Source organism: Aspergillus lucknowensis (genome assembly GCF_044049455.1).
Source record: "Aspergillus lucknowensis strain CBS 449.75 chromosome Unknown BJX67scaffold_70, whole genome shotgun sequence".
Classification (NCBI taxonomy): domain Eukaryota; kingdom Fungi; phylum Ascomycota; class Eurotiomycetes; order Eurotiales; family Aspergillaceae; genus Aspergillus; species Aspergillus lucknowensis.
In genome coordinates, this window is record NW_027263614.1 from 58,380 (window position 1) to 74,075 (window position 15,696).

General features: G+C 53.5%; 12 protein-coding genes across 12 annotated transcripts; 7 read left to right on the top strand and 5 right to left on the bottom strand.

Annotated features, from left to right (window-relative positions):
- The first annotated feature begins 159 nt into the window (after positions 1 to 159).
- Positions 160 to 730, top strand: BJX67DRAFT_309550 (uncharacterized protein). The gene has a single exon (XM_071027126.1). The coding sequence runs from the start codon at positions 272 to 274 to the stop codon at positions 575 to 577; it is 306 nt and encodes a 101-aa protein (XP_070881249.1). The 5' UTR covers positions 160 to 271; the 3' UTR covers positions 578 to 730.
- Positions 279 to 2,377, top strand: BJX67DRAFT_366730 (uncharacterized protein). The gene has a single exon (XM_071030431.1). The coding sequence runs from the start codon at positions 884 to 886 to the stop codon at positions 2,012 to 2,014; it is 1,131 nt and encodes a 376-aa protein (XP_070881250.1). The 5' UTR covers positions 279 to 883; the 3' UTR covers positions 2,015 to 2,377.
- Positions 2,378 to 2,386: 9 nt separating this feature from the next.
- On the top strand, positions 2,387 to 4,077 carry BJX67DRAFT_309552 (putative RING finger domain protein). Its single transcript, XM_071027127.1, has 3 exons — positions 2,387 to 3,256; positions 3,344 to 3,602; positions 3,656 to 4,077. The coding sequence occupies exons 1-3, from the start codon at positions 2,708 to 2,710 to the stop codon at positions 3,985 to 3,987; spliced, it is 1,140 nt and encodes a 379-aa protein (XP_070881251.1). The 5' UTR covers positions 2,387 to 2,707; the 3' UTR covers positions 3,988 to 4,077.
- BJX67DRAFT_309817 (uncharacterized protein) lies at positions 3,984 to 5,486 on the bottom strand. The gene has a single exon (XM_071027132.1). It carries the CDS (start codon positions 5,169 to 5,171, stop codon positions 4,167 to 4,169), a length of 1,005 nt encoding a protein of 334 aa, XP_070881252.1. The 5' UTR covers positions 5,172 to 5,486; the 3' UTR covers positions 3,984 to 4,166.
- BJX67DRAFT_309751 (uncharacterized protein) lies at positions 5,436 to 6,390 on the bottom strand. Its single transcript, XM_071027131.1, has 2 exons — positions 5,690 to 6,390; positions 5,436 to 5,587 (listed from the first exon to the last, which is right to left on the bottom strand). Exon 1 carries the CDS (start codon positions 6,285 to 6,287, stop codon positions 5,802 to 5,804), a length of 486 nt encoding a protein of 161 aa, XP_070881253.1. The 5' UTR covers positions 6,288 to 6,390; the 3' UTR covers positions 5,436 to 5,587; positions 5,690 to 5,801.
- Position 6,391: 1 nt separating this feature from the next.
- Positions 6,392 to 8,500, top strand: BJX67DRAFT_309555 (arylsulfotransferase family protein). Its single transcript, XM_071027128.1, has 3 exons — positions 6,392 to 7,056; positions 7,109 to 7,174; positions 7,234 to 8,500. Exons 1-3 carry the CDS (start codon positions 6,495 to 6,497, stop codon positions 8,295 to 8,297), a joined length of 1,692 nt encoding a protein of 563 aa, XP_070881254.1. The 5' UTR covers positions 6,392 to 6,494; the 3' UTR covers positions 8,298 to 8,500.
- A 203-nt stretch (positions 8,501 to 8,703) lies between these two features.
- BJX67DRAFT_385772 (uncharacterized protein) lies at positions 8,704 to 9,270 on the bottom strand (the record flags this gene model as incomplete). The annotated part of the gene is made up of 1 exon (XM_071033930.1): positions 8,704 to 9,270. The coding sequence occupies one exon, from the start codon at positions 9,268 to 9,270 to the stop codon at positions 8,704 to 8,706; it is 567 nt and encodes a 188-aa protein (XP_070881255.1).
- BJX67DRAFT_366734 (uncharacterized protein) lies at positions 9,187 to 9,693 on the top strand. Its single transcript, XM_071030432.1, has one exon. The coding sequence runs from the start codon at positions 9,389 to 9,391 to the stop codon at positions 9,620 to 9,622; it is 234 nt and encodes a 77-aa protein (XP_070881256.1). The 5' UTR covers positions 9,187 to 9,388; the 3' UTR covers positions 9,623 to 9,693.
- On the top strand, positions 9,687 to 11,143 carry BJX67DRAFT_309557 (Stk19 family serine/threonine-protein kinase). The gene has a single exon (XM_071027129.1). The coding sequence runs from the start codon at positions 9,852 to 9,854 to the stop codon at positions 11,013 to 11,015; it is 1,164 nt and encodes a 387-aa protein (XP_070881257.1). The 5' UTR covers positions 9,687 to 9,851; the 3' UTR covers positions 11,016 to 11,143.
- Positions 11,144 to 11,561: 418 nt separating this feature from the next.
- Positions 11,562 to 12,308, bottom strand: BJX67DRAFT_385774 (uncharacterized protein; the record flags this gene model as incomplete). Its single annotated transcript, XM_071033931.1, has 1 exon — positions 11,562 to 12,308. The coding sequence occupies one exon, from the start codon at positions 12,306 to 12,308 to the stop codon at positions 11,562 to 11,564; it is 747 nt and encodes a 248-aa protein (XP_070881258.1).
- Positions 12,309 to 12,714: 406 nt separating this feature from the next.
- Positions 12,715 to 14,029, top strand: BJX67DRAFT_309848 (tRNA(Thr) (cytosine(32)-N(3))-methyltransferase). Its single transcript, XM_071027133.1, has one exon. The coding sequence runs from the start codon at positions 12,858 to 12,860 to the stop codon at positions 13,926 to 13,928; it is 1,071 nt and encodes a 356-aa protein (XP_070881259.1). The 5' UTR covers positions 12,715 to 12,857; the 3' UTR covers positions 13,929 to 14,029.
- Positions 14,030 to 14,555: 526 nt separating this feature from the next.
- BJX67DRAFT_385776 (uncharacterized protein) lies at positions 14,556 to 15,538 on the bottom strand (the record flags this gene model as incomplete). The annotated part of the gene is made up of 2 exons (XM_071033932.1): positions 14,556 to 15,006; positions 15,072 to 15,538. The coding sequence occupies 2 exons, from the start codon at positions 15,536 to 15,538 to the stop codon at positions 14,556 to 14,558; spliced, it is 918 nt and encodes a 305-aa protein (XP_070881260.1).
- Between the last annotated feature and the right edge of the window lie 158 nt (positions 15,539 to 15,696).

Here is a 15,696-nt window from a genome sequence, read left to right on the forward strand (position 1 = left end):
GAGGAAGACCAATGGCGAAGATGTGGTGTCGCAGGACGTGAGGCCATCTTCGCTTTATGTCGGCAATGTTTTTCTTACCTCCGTCATTTCCAGTTCTCTCTTGACTTTTCAGGCTTTACCAATAGCTTAATTTTCACTTTTTGTCTCCTAGTTGGCTTCTTCTAATATTATGTTGCATGATTCATCGACCATGATCATCATCAGGAAGCCTACGTGGCTGTACCTTAGACAGCGAAACGCCATGATGAGAAGCACCATTCAACAATAAGGTATGCTTCCCGAGGTCCGGAGGTCGACTTCCCTGCGAACCCACCAAGCCCTATGTAGAGTCGAATGCGTCAATCACACGCCTTGTCCAATCGTAGCGGGCCGTTGCCTGTGCAGGTGGTGGGATTTTGAGTTCTTGTTCATCCCTCGAAGGTTGAAGACACGAGACTTCATTGCTATCCATACCTTGCAAGACCTTTCAGGGCTATTTTACTCTTTCATACTCATCACACAAACCCCTCACCATTTCGACACTCAGATTCGTGATTGGTCTGTTAGGGGGGATACCCAAGGGGGGAGGGTGCCTTGAAGAGACCTCTGGCTTGGCAACACGGGGAATGAAATTGTCCGCTCCAGCTCACATTATATTATGATTCAATCTGTGCTTGCTGCATTTCTTGTACTCCTCGTGTTGACAGCCACTCGGTCGGAACCGACGAAGGTGACCGAGAAAGAAAAACATATACTGAAGAAAGGGACAATGGGGAACATCTAGGCTGGCGCATCTCCTCGAATTATGCGAATCATTCCAATCCATCCCTGCGCAGCCACATGAGCCTCTCCTCCCCTGGGCGCTGGAGACCGCTTGGTCGAGCTTTCAAGCGAGTTCGGTCCAATGGTCCAGGAGCAGTGCTTGGCCAGACTCAAGTCACCGCTCGAGAGCCTGCCAACCGAAATAATACAGGAAATATTTCTGCGTTGTCTGGAGATAAACCTCCCTCGAGCCTCGATCCATATCGCCAGGGCACTCTCCGACCCTGTGATTTATTCATGGCTTGTTCGGTTCGCCTTCGCCATAACAAAGAGCGACGGGGACGATGACGACCATGAACCGTTCTTCACCCGGCACTTCCTCCCTCCCCATGCCATTGTTGGGGCCATCGACAACGCTGAAATGGTGAATCTCCGAACGCAGATTCTCGGGTGTCGCTGGTGCACATTGTCTGTGGTTCGCAATTGTCAAGTGAAGTTTCTCAGCCACGTGTGCCGACATCTTCGTCAAGAGATGGAAATCTTCCCGGATGATTGCCAACTGGTTGCTCGGCCGAGTATTGAGACGCGATTCGACAATCTGGAAGACTACGACAGAGGAGTCTGTGGTCACCGCGGAAAGGCCGATTTGATCTTGCGGGCGAGGAAGTTATTCAAGCCTCCTACTTCCGTCGCCGACTTCAAAATTTCCATGTGGTTCAATCATGGCGTGGTCGATATCGAAGTGAGGGATGGCGTGGAATATCTCGGGAATCGCTACTTTGAGCTCCCTTTCTGCCCGCGTTCTCGTGTCCCCGACAAGCTGCTTGGCCAGCCTTGGACAAAAACGAAGTTTGAGTTCCTTGAGCTACTAGCGACAAAAGCATGCATTGACGTGGAAGAATCCTTCCCTCGTGCCACTCGCACTCTCAGACAGGTGATCCGTGACCGTGACCTTGCCACGTTTGTAAGGCTACTAGACTTCTATGTCGTGGCGGGTGGCTACAAGGCGCTGGTTCCTTTCCCGACTCGGAATCCCGTATTCAAGGCTGCATTGAGGTATGCGGAGGCGTTCAATGATCCTTTCGTCCGCATCCTGGTTGAGGATCGGTGGGGTCATATCGATCCCGAAGATCTCCGTCTGAAGGAGCAGTTGCTCGCTGCGGTGGATTTCACTTGTATTCCATCTGGCGAGCCCTGCCGTCCGCCCTCTGGGTTCGAGTCTGAATGTGTCAACCAGAATGAGCCCTTTACTAGCAGGGATGACCCTTTTTAGTGAAGCGGCAAATTTCAACAGAATGAGAGTCCTGCAGATCAAGATTCCCTCCTGGCGTCCTCGGTCTGCTAATCCCGTCGTCGCGTTCGACAACATGAATCACTTGTGGTTTCTGGATGCGCAGCCTACTGTAGGCTAACTCTACTATGGTTGTTTCTGTTTAACATCGGACGTGAACTTATCACACTGGCTGATGCTGTTGTCCGCATAGACGCTGCAAAAGCAACACAGGAGGAGCGTTTTGTACTTTCAGGATACCCAGGTGACTGGCTTTATGGTCAGTACTTCCTATATAAAAAGTAAAGTATATATTTTGGATGATTCCTGGAAGTTGAATCGAATCGAGCTTTTGAGATCTTGAAATTGGGAGGCAGGCGGTGAGCGGCGAGCCCATCTTCGCCTCATTATTGGACCACAACAAACTGCCAGTGCTTCGATCCGTTTTGACAATTTCATAGATGCCTTCAAATTCCGGTCAATGGCTTTTCTCTTTTAAGATTGCAAATCTCCGGAGTTCCAGACTTATTGTTTAATACCTTGAATCCAGCTTCCTTCTTTCCCCCCAACTGGACGCCGCACCGAACTCACATCCTCGGAGAATCCTCCGCCAGCCAACCACCCAATCGCCTCCCAAGATAAGAGGAACACCAAAAGAACAATTGACAGAGGAGTAATAACAATAAAAAAAAAACAATGGCCCACTCAAAACGCAACACCTCCCTCCCCCACTTCACAGCCTACGAGCGCGGACTCCTCCGCACATCCTGGGGTACGCAACGCGGCGTCATCGGCCGCGACTCCTTCCTCCCCTTCGGCGCCTGCAGATTATGCCTACACCCGGCGCGTTCTCCGACGGTAGCGTGCGCAAAAAACGGCGACCTGTTCTGCCGGGAATGCGCGATCAACGACCTCCTTGCGCAGCGGCAGGAGATTAAGCGGTTAGAGAGGGAGCGGGATAGTGCGCGGAAACGGATACAGGAGGAGGAAGAGCGGAGCCTTGAGGAGGCGCGGGGGAGGGAGGTCAGGGAGTTTGAGATGGTTAGTATGGGTCTTGAAGCTGCGGCGACGGGGAAGAGGAAGAGGAATGTTGAGGAGGAGGAGGCGTTGGCGAGGTTTAAGAGGAGGGAGGTTGATGTTGGGGGTGGGGAGAAGAAGAAGGTGTTTGAGTTGGGTGAGGAGGAGATGAAGGCTGTTGTGAGGAGGGAGCAGGAGAGGTTGAGGGAGGAGGTTAAGAGGGAGAAGGTAAGTCTATGTCTCTGCATGGGTGTTTTTGCTGGTCTGGGATTCTTTGGACTTGCTTGGGCATGGGGCTAACGGTGCCATTGCCAGTTGGAATCGAGCAAATCGGCACTTCCATCCTTTTGGGTACCTTCGTTGACGCCGGGGACGGATCCGAATGAGATCGCTGCCAACAAGGTCGTTAAGCTTAATCCTGTTTGCCCGGGATCTACAGAGTCGAACCAACATAATTACTCGCTCAAGTCGCTGGTCGATGTGAATTTTACCGTGGAGACTGGGCCGGATGGATCTCCGGTACGGGTGTGCCCGAGTTGCAAGAAGACGTTGACGAATACAGTGAAGGTGATGCGTATGTCACTCTCGCTGCTTGACTAGTTCTCTTGCGATAACTAATATTGCCAGTCACAAAACCCTGCGGCCATGTAATATGCAAACCGTGTGTAGATAAGTTTATGACGCCGCATGATGCGCCGGATCCGCATGCGACGAAGGAAGAGCAGGAGCGGACGGCCGAACTACATGGCCTGATTCTATGCTATGTGTGTGAGACAGATCTGACGTCGCGCGACTCGAACGGAGACGACAAAGATGCGGCGCGAGATAAAAAGAAAAAGAAAAAGAAGGATAAAGACGGGATTCAACCTGGATTGGTCGAGATATCTTCGGAAGGAACAGGTTTCGCAGGCCGTGGGGGGAATATCGCGACTAAGGCAGGCGTTGCGTTTCAATGCTGAGCTGGACTCTGCTTTGAAGGGAGAAGAATATCTGCCCTGTATCAACAAGATAATCTATAGAAACGTTGACTATGTAAATGTAAAATGCCCGAGATAGCGCTTTGTGCAAAGGAAACCCATAATACAGTATGTCGGAAGCGAAGGTAAGGGCCAAGGAAACATCTGTACAGGTAGGAAAATCAAGACCGCTTCGCAGAGTTATTAAACTCGCGCACGACGATATCACACTTAATCTCCTGGCAAAGCCTCTTCCTCCTTGCGGGCTCCAACTTGCTCGCAAACTCCAAGCCACTCGCCCTCTCAACCGCCTCAATCGGCACCTCAAAATCTGCGAGCCTCTTGTCGTTCGAAATCCTCGCATTCGGCAAGACAAACGCACCCAAGGCAACCTTGCCTGAGGGAACACCAGGCCCCTCCTCCGCATAAACAACCTTGTAGAAGTGCGTCGGCACGGCGACATTCGGTGGCGTCCCAATAACCTCATAGCTAACCCTCCATTTCCCATCCGCATCTCGGGCGGGGAGATACAACGGTCCCGTAACGATCCTCACACTCGGATACCGCTTCGTCAAGTTGCGGCAGAAGTCCTCAAAATGCGCCCAGTAGTCCCTGTTAAACCCCTCTCCAACCTGTGGACACATATTCGTAAGCGCAAATGTGCCGTCCATCGCCTCCTGCGACCATTTTGCGTCCGCGGCGGGCACCTGGTGACCCCTGTCGTATCCTGACCGGAAATAATCCGCGAGCTTTGCGCGGAAGAGAGACGGGATTGCGGCGTCCTCGAAGAAGGTGCTGTGCTTGCGGTCCGCATTCTTCAGGGCCAGGCTGGCGGGCGTGATGTGCTCGGCTACCCAGGCTGGGTTGCGGGTGCGGCGGTCGTAGGCGCCTGTTAGGGGCAGGGAGGAGATTGTGTCTGCGACGGGGCCAGGGAAGCCATACTGGTAAATTCCGGACGGATCGACAGGGGAGGCGACGGCAGCAGAAACCTTTGTGGCAAGGGATGGAGGAGAGGGTTGAGGGATTGGCGCTGTGCTGGGTCTTGATGGGGGTGGAAGCGCGGATGTAGCTGTAGGGGTCGGTTTTTGCTGTTGGTGTCCAGGTCGGGAGGAGTAGAGGAGGGCTGTTAGGCCTGCGCCAGTGGCTGCACTCGCTGCAGCGATGGCAGCGACGGTAGCCTTGGACATTGTGCCTGTCGCTGGCTGTGAAGGGAGCGGTTGAAGTCGAGGCCGAGAAAAGTTTCAGATTTCCTCTTTTGGTTGTCGGCGATAAGTATTTCTTTCAAGCTCACCGCCCTGGGGGTAAACAATGTCGACGTCTTCTGGGAAACCTTGAGATCTGTTAATCTCATCGGAGCTAAACACATTTAAGATGTTCCCTATCTGTGATTAATGATGAAGATGCTTTCCTCTGGCTTCAGCTGACGAAGGCCCTTGTGATCACACTGGCTCGTCATCTGGACGGCTTCGCATACCACCAGGTGGGCTGACCGATCCCGACTGATTTCTGGATGGCAGCGTCTATGTCTCGATTCTGCGCAAAGGTTACGAAAATAATGCCAAAAATTCGAACGAGCTAGATGGCCAAGCCACTTCTTCCGGTACTTTGACAGCCACCCAGTCTCCGAGCGATGGTTCGATGAACGAACCAGCAGACCACGGTGACAATCATACTATTTGAACAGAAAGGATCTAACGAGTCGTACTGGGTTTCGAGTTCTTCCAAACGCCGGCTGTCCTTGTCAGACATGATGGGGTGCAAGAAAAAGGCTGCATGGAAAGAATGTTCCGAAGTGTCAAACGGACATGAGAATCGGTTCAAGCGAAAGTAGGCCAACTCATTGCCGTATTCAATAATGCATTGATTCGCTCTGCCAACCTTCTTGTCCCACTCAAGAAATGTGCGGTGAGGAAGTGACCTTTGCTGCACCAGGTACTGAGGATAACAATCTGGGTGCTTTGGGCCGTTATCGGTGCTGGGAAACGGGACGGGAGCGACGTCAAAAGTATATCTCGAAACTCGGAATGGTGCACATCGTTTCGCTCGGCCGAAAACGGACCCGTCGTTATGGCTTGGTCCCTCCAAATTGGCTTCGAAGAAGGCATGACAACATCTGTGGGGAAACCGAACAAACTGGGACGAATCCGCTCATCGTTCAGAAAGTTTGCGTGGTTGACGAAGCCGTGGAGAAGCGTCGGACTCCATTTCGGGAATGGATGTGTTGATATCGCAATCGAAGTGCATCTTGGCGTAATTCGCACCACAGTTCTCGGTCGACAGACATGAAGATTCGGTTCGAACATGCCCGCATAAATACTGCTCTGAAACCCCGCGGCGGTTGGAATTTCTTGTGGACACTATCAATTGTTCAATAGTCCTCGCCGATAACCACCGAAAACAAGGCAACTTCGGCTCAGTGCAGAGTATTTACCAAAGGTTAATGTACCCATCCAATGATTGAGTAATGGATCGATCAGGGCTGATCATGATGGTCTTCCCTAGCACTCGCTATGCTTTCCCACTGGCTCTCAGCAGCAGCTCTGCTGCCTTTTGTGGCTGCAGATTGGCAGTTTAAGTCGCGGACCGACCTGGCTCCTCCTCGGCTGAACATCACCATACCCGCTGCGCCGGACGTCGAGAAGGGATATCTATTCGTCGCTCCATTTGCTGGGTTCCCGGATACTGCGGGTGAGCAGCATGGCCCGCGCCAGGCTGCACCGTATATCTTCCGCGATGATGGAGAGCTTGTCTGGTCTGGGTACGGCTACTACTCTATCTGGGCCACCAACTTCCAGAAGGCACGCTGGAAGGGCAAGGACATCCTCTTCTGTTTTGAGGGGGACCACAACCCTGGTTATGGCCATGGCCACGGTCACACGACCATCCTGGATCAGCACTACGAGACCATCCGTGAACTTCGTGCTGGCAATCACAAGCTCACTGACAAGCATGAGTTCCATATCATCAACGAGGAGACCGCCCTGATTCAGATCTACCAGCCTGTGCCTCAGGACCTTACCCCGTGGGGAGCGAGTCCTGAACAGCAATGGATTGTCGACGCCATTATCCAGGGTCCGTTCACCTGATGCATTGAACCTTGCGATTGGGGACTAACGCATCGCAGAGCTTGACATTGAGACTGGTGAGCTTCTGTTTGAGTGGTCGAGCTTGGAACACGTTCTTCCCGATGGTAAGTGAATCAAAATCTTGGAATTGTACTTCCCCAGAAACCGCGCTAATGGGTATCAGAGGCCATTCTCCCCATCAACCCTGGTCAAGCTGGTTCGGGTTATAACTCTTCCGATGCTTGGGATTACTTCCACATTAACTCTGTGGACAAAGATACAGAGGGCAATTACCTGATCTCAGCCCGAGATGCCTGCGCTGTTCACAAGATCAACGGTGCCACCGGGGAGATCATCTGGCGCCTGGGAGGAACGAAGTCGGACTTTGAACTGGGAGACAATGTGAAGTTCTGCTTCCAGCACCATGCCCGCTTCGTCTCCAAGGAGGGCAGCAAAGAGATCATCTCGCTGTATGATAACTCCGCGCATGGAACTGAAGACGGCCGTGGGCATGAAGTGCACACCCACCCTTTCTCTCAGGGTAAGATCATTGAAGTTGACACGGCTACCTGGAAGGCCACCATAGTTCAGGCTTTCCAGCCTCCTGATGGGCTCCTGTCAAAGTCTCAAGGAAGCACCCAGCTCCTTCCTAATGGCAACGTCATCGTCAACTGGGGCTCCGAGGGCGCTCTGACCGAGTTCCGTGCCGACGGGACTCCGATCTTCCACGCCTACATGGACTCTGGCTACTTGGGCCTCGGGGTTGAGAACTACCGTGGGTTCCGGTACAACTGGACTGGTCTTCCGAACGAAGTTCCTGCCATCGTGTCTCTTGAGAACGACGAGGGCACGGCTGTGTATGTCTCCTGGAATGGTGACACTGAGACTAAGCTTTGGCGCTTCTATAACGTCGTCGATGAGCACGGCTCGCGCGAATTCCTCGGTGAGGTCGAACGCACGGGCTTCGAAACTACACTCCCTCTCAAGGGTCGCCGCGTCAGCGTCGTTGCAGCGGAGGCGATCGGTGCAAACGGTTGTGTGCTGACTTCAACTGCGGCTGTCAAGACCAAGGCGGAGGTGCTTCCTCCTAGTGGCTCTGCCTCTGGCTCGTCTCTCAATGCTCCCACGTACACTCTCTATGATGAGAACGGCGAGCAAGTCCAGCTTGTTGGACCGAAGAGCCCCGCGGAGAAGAGTAACTGGGAGGACTACATGATCCTGAAGGTTAATCGTTTCGACTTGAAGTAGGTGTTGTAGGAATTTTGCGGATTGTGTGGCTGCACTTCAGACCCTTGTTCCGGGTGCTACTGGCAATTCTCAGCACTCAGAGACCGTGGAAGATGGGATTTCCGGGGAAGAATCCTTGGTTTGAGGGGGTCTGGAGGTGGAAGATATCGACGAATCAACTCCCATTGATGGATGCATTTCCCTCCATTCGTTTTTGACTTTCAGACCCCATGTCAGGGCGACGTTGCCCGTGTCACTTTAGTCCGTAGCCCTGCCGATCGCGACCTCGATCGAGAATTTCGTCCAACAATCACAGACCCTCCACCACCAACAATGCAACCATGTGAAACAAAGAAGCAGCAGAAGCGCAGATGACAAGCACCCATCCAGAGGTCAATGAGTTGTTCTGCAATCCTCTCACTCTCAGTTATGTCAAATCCCACGCCCTCACAAACCCAATCTCCTCACAGGTCACCGGAAGCTCCTCCCCCTCCCCTTCCCCCGCGGCGAACCAATAAACCTGCTTCACCCCTTTCGCCGCCGTACACCCAACAAACCCTCCAAACCCCTCCATCGCAAGCGTCAATCCGCCATCCGCCGAAATCCGAAACCCAGTCGTATAGTTCCCCGACTTCTCATCGCCCAGGATTACCTGCTTGTAGACGCTGTTTATACCCTCGTTCGTGGAGAGGAGCACCGGCGCGTGCGAGCTAGCGCCAATGACGTTGCTTGTGTCGAGGTTTATGGCTCCGTCTCCGGTGGAGAGGGTGAGGGGCTGTGCGAGGGAGGAGTTTGTGAGGAGGACGTAGTTTATGTGGCCGTCGTAGGTTATTGAGGAGGAGAGGTAGAGGTCGTTGGTGATGGTTTTCAGGTAGTAGTCTTGTTGGGGGGGTGCGGGGGCTGCGGTTGAGAGGGAGAGGAGGGAGAGGAGGGAGAGGAGGGAGAGGAGGGAGAGGAGGGAGAGGAGGGAGAAGGTTAGAAGGGAAGGTATCATTTTGGGAGTTTAAGAACGGGTTTGGAAAGTTGTAGAGGTTGGAGACGGATGGGAGAGAGTCATCCAATATTTAAAGCGATGGGGGAGGCGGGGGAGAAAGGGGGATTATATACCTCCCATGATACTCACACTGATAACGGCGAAATTATGTGCTCTGGTTAATTGTCCTTCAGCTGTCGGTCAACATTCTCCAAGCTCGCTTCAGGATGATCTTTCCACTCTGTGTTTCAGATCAATACACCTGGGCAACCGTCAGCGAATGCTGTTGAAGTACCGGCAACCATGTTCGATGCAGAAAAAAAAAAACCGAAGTCCGTGCTTTACAAAATGTAACCCCGATCTGCGAACCTGACAGCAAATCCACCTCGGCAAATTCAACCCATCCAAACCCTTGATTCCTTCTGAGACTGGACTGTCTTAACATTGCATTGCATAACTCAGTCTGTGGAACCACAGCTTACGTCATTCACTTGGGCCACTGTCACGTGGACCCCACGTGCGGCTCGGCTTCTTCTCCGACCAAGCTTTTGAGCCTCCAGGCCTCTCGTCCCACTTTCACCCCCTCCATCCCCCATCCTGTCATGCCACTGCGAATAACCTCCGCCCCAGTCTCCGGTATAAAAAAACGCAAAACACCAGCCTCATCACGCCCCCGTGCATCCCCGTTCGCAAGCCATGCCCGCAGCAAACCCATCACCAGCGGGGGCAGCGGCGGCGCTCTGAAACCGAAACTTGACGATCCCGACCTCGACTCCGGCCCACTCACCGACGTCGGGCTATCGCACCACATCCCCGAGACCGCACCGGTAGACAACGTCCTCGAAGCCCTGAAATATGTCCGGGATAGCATGTTCGAAGAGCTCCCCGCGCGTGCGGGCATGAACAGCACGCGGATCGCGCAGGTGCTGAATTTCAGACGCTCCTTGCCGCCTCTTGTTTCCGTTGCACATGTACACACGCTTCTTGATGCGCCGACGAAGGTCGAGCGGGAGATCATGGAGCTCGCGATTGCGGGGCGGATCCGGCGGCTTATTGTCCCCGGACGTGGGAACGATGCGGCGGGGTTGGGTGATTGTCTTGTTTTGACGGAGGACTGGGAGAAGCTTGTTAGGGAGAGCGTTTTGGATCCAGTGTTGCAGGAGAAATTCCTCACTGTGCTTGGTCGTATTGGGAATACTTGTGCTATACCGGGAGCTGCGTTTTCCGCGTCGGAGTATACGGCTCTTGTGCGGAGTGGGTTTATTGTTTCGTCTTCGTCGCTCGCCAAGGGGACGTCGAGTGTGCCCTCCTTACCGAATTTACCTACCACCGCTCCTGCGGCTGCGGCTAGTCGAGCTGGTTCTGGTTCTGCAGGGCAATCGGGCGATGCAGAGACTGGATCACAGTCGCAGGCCCAGTTCCACACCGCGACATTATTCCTTTCTCTTCCGAATACGGGGCCGTACCTTAAACTCCTCGGTGCGGGCAGAGACCATCTTATCTCACTCCTCAAGAAATCCAAATCCGGAGAAGTCCCGCTTTACCTCCTCCGCGACCGATGGGACGGCGCAGTGGAGTCTGAGCGAAGTTTCAGCGTCGCGAAGCGAGCCAGGGGCGAGTTCGCCGGCATTCTCCCGGGGAAGACGAAGAAATGGAAGGACCTCTACGGGATGAGTTTCCGTTGGGTTCTTGAAGAGGCGATTGGGGCTGGGTTGGTTGAGATTTTCGAGACTGGCAGCGTTGGTCCGGGGGTGCGGAGTTTGTGATGTTGGACTGCTCTGATATATTGTGTACGAGGAATTGGGTGTTTGGGATGGACGTGGACGTCGCATATTGCGAATGTATTATACCCCTAGATTCATATAGATCGGCGTTTTGTTGCTCGTATACTTTTTCGGGTTGGTAGTCATGCCGTCATGAGTTTATTCGAGTTTTCAACAGATTGCTGCGAGCTGTCTTCCAGTACGAGATAAGAGTAGAAGAACTACACTGGCTCGAGGAGTCCTGGACGGAATATAGCAATGAGAATTAGAGAGGATTATATCGAAGTGGAAATGCCATTCAGCCACCCAAAACGCCTATCCAACCCATCAAGGGTACCATTAAACCCATCCAGAATCCCTTTCCCGGATAATTCCTCCCAACGCATAAAAGAAATCGTCAGAAGATCATATATGTATACGCAGGTATATGTGTATGTGGACGCTAGATGCATCGATGCATCGAGAAAAGCCACTCGTCCCCGCAGCAGCAGTGTCGGCAGCGCTTCTCTATCTAAATGCGTGTGAAAAAGGAAAAGGAAAATGCGAGTTTTAGCGCCGTTCACGCTCACTCTCCCACGAGAACCTTGCCGGTCTCATCACCCCCGATGCGGCGAGTTGCTCGTCGATACTTCGCCGCGGCGGGGTAAATCGTCCACCAGTCCCATCGGAACGGTGGAACGCAGGCGGCGGCTGCGTAATAGCTGCCATCGGCATAGCCGGGAATGGATGTCGATACGCCGAAGAAATGGACATGGACCTTGACGGCGCAGGAGAGAGTACGGGAGGCGAATAGGGAGGCGGGGGCGTCTCCCGCGTCGCTGTGGATGTATTCCCGTAGCTACTAGGGAATGAGAGAGCGGAGGAGACGTCCGAGGTGACTTCTTCGGGGCGCGGGTGGGTGTAGTAGGGGTAGTAGTAGTTTGGGGAGGTGGAGTCGCGGTTAGTGGCGTCTTCCCAGGCGAGACGTTGTTTCTCGTCTGTGCTTAGTTGCGTGCAGTTGTTTGATTCAGGGTGTGATTGTAATTCGGGGTGGTTGTGGTGTGTTTCGGAGGAGATGGGGGGATCGCGCATGTGAGCTTCCAATGTCTTTTCCTGGATGCTCATTGGTCGGGGGGTGTAGGCCGGGAGGGGGACGATGTTGTTGTAGCCATCTTGGTCGTGGGATGGATCAAAGGGGTTGTTTGTGGAGGAACGGTGGTGATGCGGAGGATCGGCGGATCTGTGTTGCTGGGCTTCTGGGGATTTGGGGTCTTTGGTGGGGAGGCAGCAACTCAGGATGCTGGAGAGGCACGACATGCTGCGTTCCTGATATCCGTTGAGTAGGAATATGGATATCTGTGGCGTTTGGGAGGAAACAGGCCCTCGATTTCTCGAATCGAGTGAAAATACAGGTGCCTGGGTGGACCGCTGGCACGAGTAAGACGGGACAATCTCCGCAGAGTGGTCTGGATGGCGGGGAAAGCTGTGATAGGATATAAATTGTTAAAATTGCTGGATCACGATGACATGGCACACCCACGGCTCTCTCGAGGAGAGGCCAGATATCGTCGAGTGACTTGGGGGAAGGGAAAGAGATCGAAGGGGGATACGAGAGGAATTGCGGCCTTTAAGATGGACAGTTTGCACGGGGGGTCAATTGCGGCTGTGAACAAGCCAGGCTAGCCTTAGGCACCGCCGTTATGGCTGGCTGTGATTGGTTGCGGTTTGCCGTTTGTCACAGTGAAGGCGGTGTGTTTTCTGCCTGTGCAATCAACAATTTTTCCCACGATGTCTCCCCACGGCCAGACTCCCAGGCTTTTGTCTTTCGTTCTTTGAAGCCCTTCGCTCGTTACGGGCAGTGTAACCATGTCCTCCACACCGGTCGTTTCTGCGCCCACAGATATTGTGGCTGCCGCCCAAGCAGCCATTCCCCCACAACTTCCTCCGCATCGCTCCCACGACCCCACCAACAACCTCAAACGAAGCGATCCTTTCCAATTCGGCTCTCGCTATCTCGAGGAAGGCGATGACGTCTTCGAATTCAACGCCTGGGACCACGTCCAACCGGATGAGGAGTTCAAAGCCTTTGCGGAAATCCAATACGCCAAGCAACGAGAAGCGCCGTGCTCGGACTTCGACAAGAAGCGGTTCAACGCCGACCCCGCGAAATGGTGGAATCTCTTCTACAAGAATAACACGGCGAACTTTTTCAAGGATCGCAAGTGGTTGCGCCAGGAGTTTCCGGTCTTGGAAGAAGTGACCCGGAAAGATGCTGGCAAGCAGGTTGTGTTGGAGGTTGGCGCGGGCGCGGGGAATACTGCTTTTCCGTTGATTCGGAATAACGAGAACGAGGAGCTCATGGTGCATGCGTGCGATTTCTCGAAGCAAGCAGTCAAGGTTATGCGAGAGAGCGAGTACTATAACCCCAAGTGCATTACGGCTGATGTGTGGGATATCAGTGCTCAGCCGGATGAAGAGAGTACCGGGCTGCCGCCCGGGCTCACGGAGGGATCTGTCGACGTTGTGATTCTTATTTTTATATTCTCTGCTCTCGCACCTGACCAATGGGAGAGGGCCATCCGAAATGTCTACAGAGTCCTCAAACCCGGTGGGCAGATCCTCTTCCGTGACTACGGGCGCGGTGATCTGGCACAAGTTCGCTTTAAGAAGAACCGATACCTTGCCGAGAACTTCTATGTCCGGGGTGACGGTACGCGCGTTTTCTTTTTCGACCGGGACGAGCTCGAGCAGATGTGGAGTCGATGGACACCCGAAAAAGGGCTCCCGGAGACGATACCGCAAGAAGAAGCCGCCGATGAAGAAGGTGTCTTCGATATCCTCAATTTGGCGGTCGATCGTCGCCTGGTCGTCAACCGCCAGCGGAAGCTTAAGATGTACCGTGCCTGGATCCAGGGCCACTTCATCAAACGTCAATAATCGGAGACCCTGAAATACATACAACACATGAAATACCAGGCAACAAGACAAACCCTTGGCTCCACAGCACTTGAGCCCCAACTTTGGTTGGGAAGCTCTCTACCGTTCGGAGATATTTCGGAGCAGCGTCCACTGTGACCCAAGCCACCTGGAGCCGCGGCCACAGACTCTGGCCTTGGGAGCTCGTCGCTCTGCATATATATGCTGAATCTGACGTATTCTGCCCGCGAAAACCGGCTCCATTGTTCGCTGCGTCTGACTCCATCCTTGTGGCGGAATCGCCCGTACCTCCCGAACTCTTTCGCTTCTCTATCCGACGGAAGTAAGACAGGGCCCGAGGCGATGGTGACTTCGGGTGACTGCAAAGGTAGGTGTGGTAGCTTGCAGAAATTTCCAAATTATCTTCAACTTAGCGTGTCATGATGCGTCATATTTGCGTTCTATAGAGTTAGATCTGTTGGTATGTACTCGTTGCATCCTTTCCTCCTCCGGAATGACATTCATGATGGCCATCTTCATAATGAAGGGTATAATGTAGCAGAGATAGATATGTGTGGTACGGATTCAAACGGCAATTATCGGCGATTCCCAATCTTCAGCCACCAGACTATAGAACAAACACCCTACCTACCGCAACAGCACAAGCGAAGCACCCGCAAGGACTGAAGCAATCACTCCGCCAACAACACCCCACAACCCAGCTACGCCCCCCACGGCAAGCCGGCCCGCAGAATTCGTCTCACTCGGATCGTCTGCCTCGTCACTGCCATGATCACTCCCATCATCCGTACCACCCTCTAAATCCGTTGGCTGATGCAAAAGCAGAAGCGCGAGGGCCTCCGTATAAGCTACAAAATCTGCCGTCTCGCTCGCAGCAAAAGTAGTCCTCCAAGTGTCAGCCGGTGTCGTCGGCGTGAGCATTAATATCCCACTGGTGGTAGTTTCGCCGTCAAGGCCGACATATCCAGTGGTTACGGTGGCAATATCCGTTGGAACGAAGTAGGATCGGCAGGCTGTGGAAGGGGTATAGGAAGGGAGTGCTGAGTAGCAGTTGGCGTTGGCGAAGACGGTCATAGAGCTACCCGTATTTTTGCAAGGGTATTTAGTTGAGATTTCTTTTAAAGGGGGAGGGCAGGGAGTTACCTGGGACAACACATAATTACCGTCTCGGACGGATCCAAGGACCCGGCAAGCGCTTCAATGAGGTCATGAAACCTTGGGGCGTCAGGCTCGCTCTCGTCACCGATGCTGCGTGTTGCGATCCAGCCCGAGGTCGAGAGCGGTGCCTCAGGGTCCCCTGTACGCGCAGCGGCTGCAACGGTCTCCCACCCAGAGGGACACGATGGCGCGGGCGAAAAGTATGGTCCTAGACGTCCCAGTCCAGGTGTTTCATTCGAGGAAACGATGTCGTCGATGGCATCTGAGGCTGTGGGTGTCGGAAAACAGGACCAGGGCTGGTCCTCGCAGGGGTTCCACCATGCCACGACCGAGGGAACTTCGGAATTTGCAATTGCGACGCGCGATGTGCAAGTGTCTGGGAGGGAGTAAGGGGTTGTGAGAGGACCCCAGTTTGTGAAAGTCCATTCGAAGGCGGTTGAGACGCTGGGCATTTTGCTAGGGATTATCACGCTCGTAGGGTTGGGAGATCTTGTCGTTCAAACGCAAGACTTGAAAGAAGTGGGCGCATGCAGGGTTTATATTGAGCCTCCAAGCGAGGATTCTCAAGCGGCCGTGTTATCTGGGAATGGGATAGCGCTCGAACGGAGTG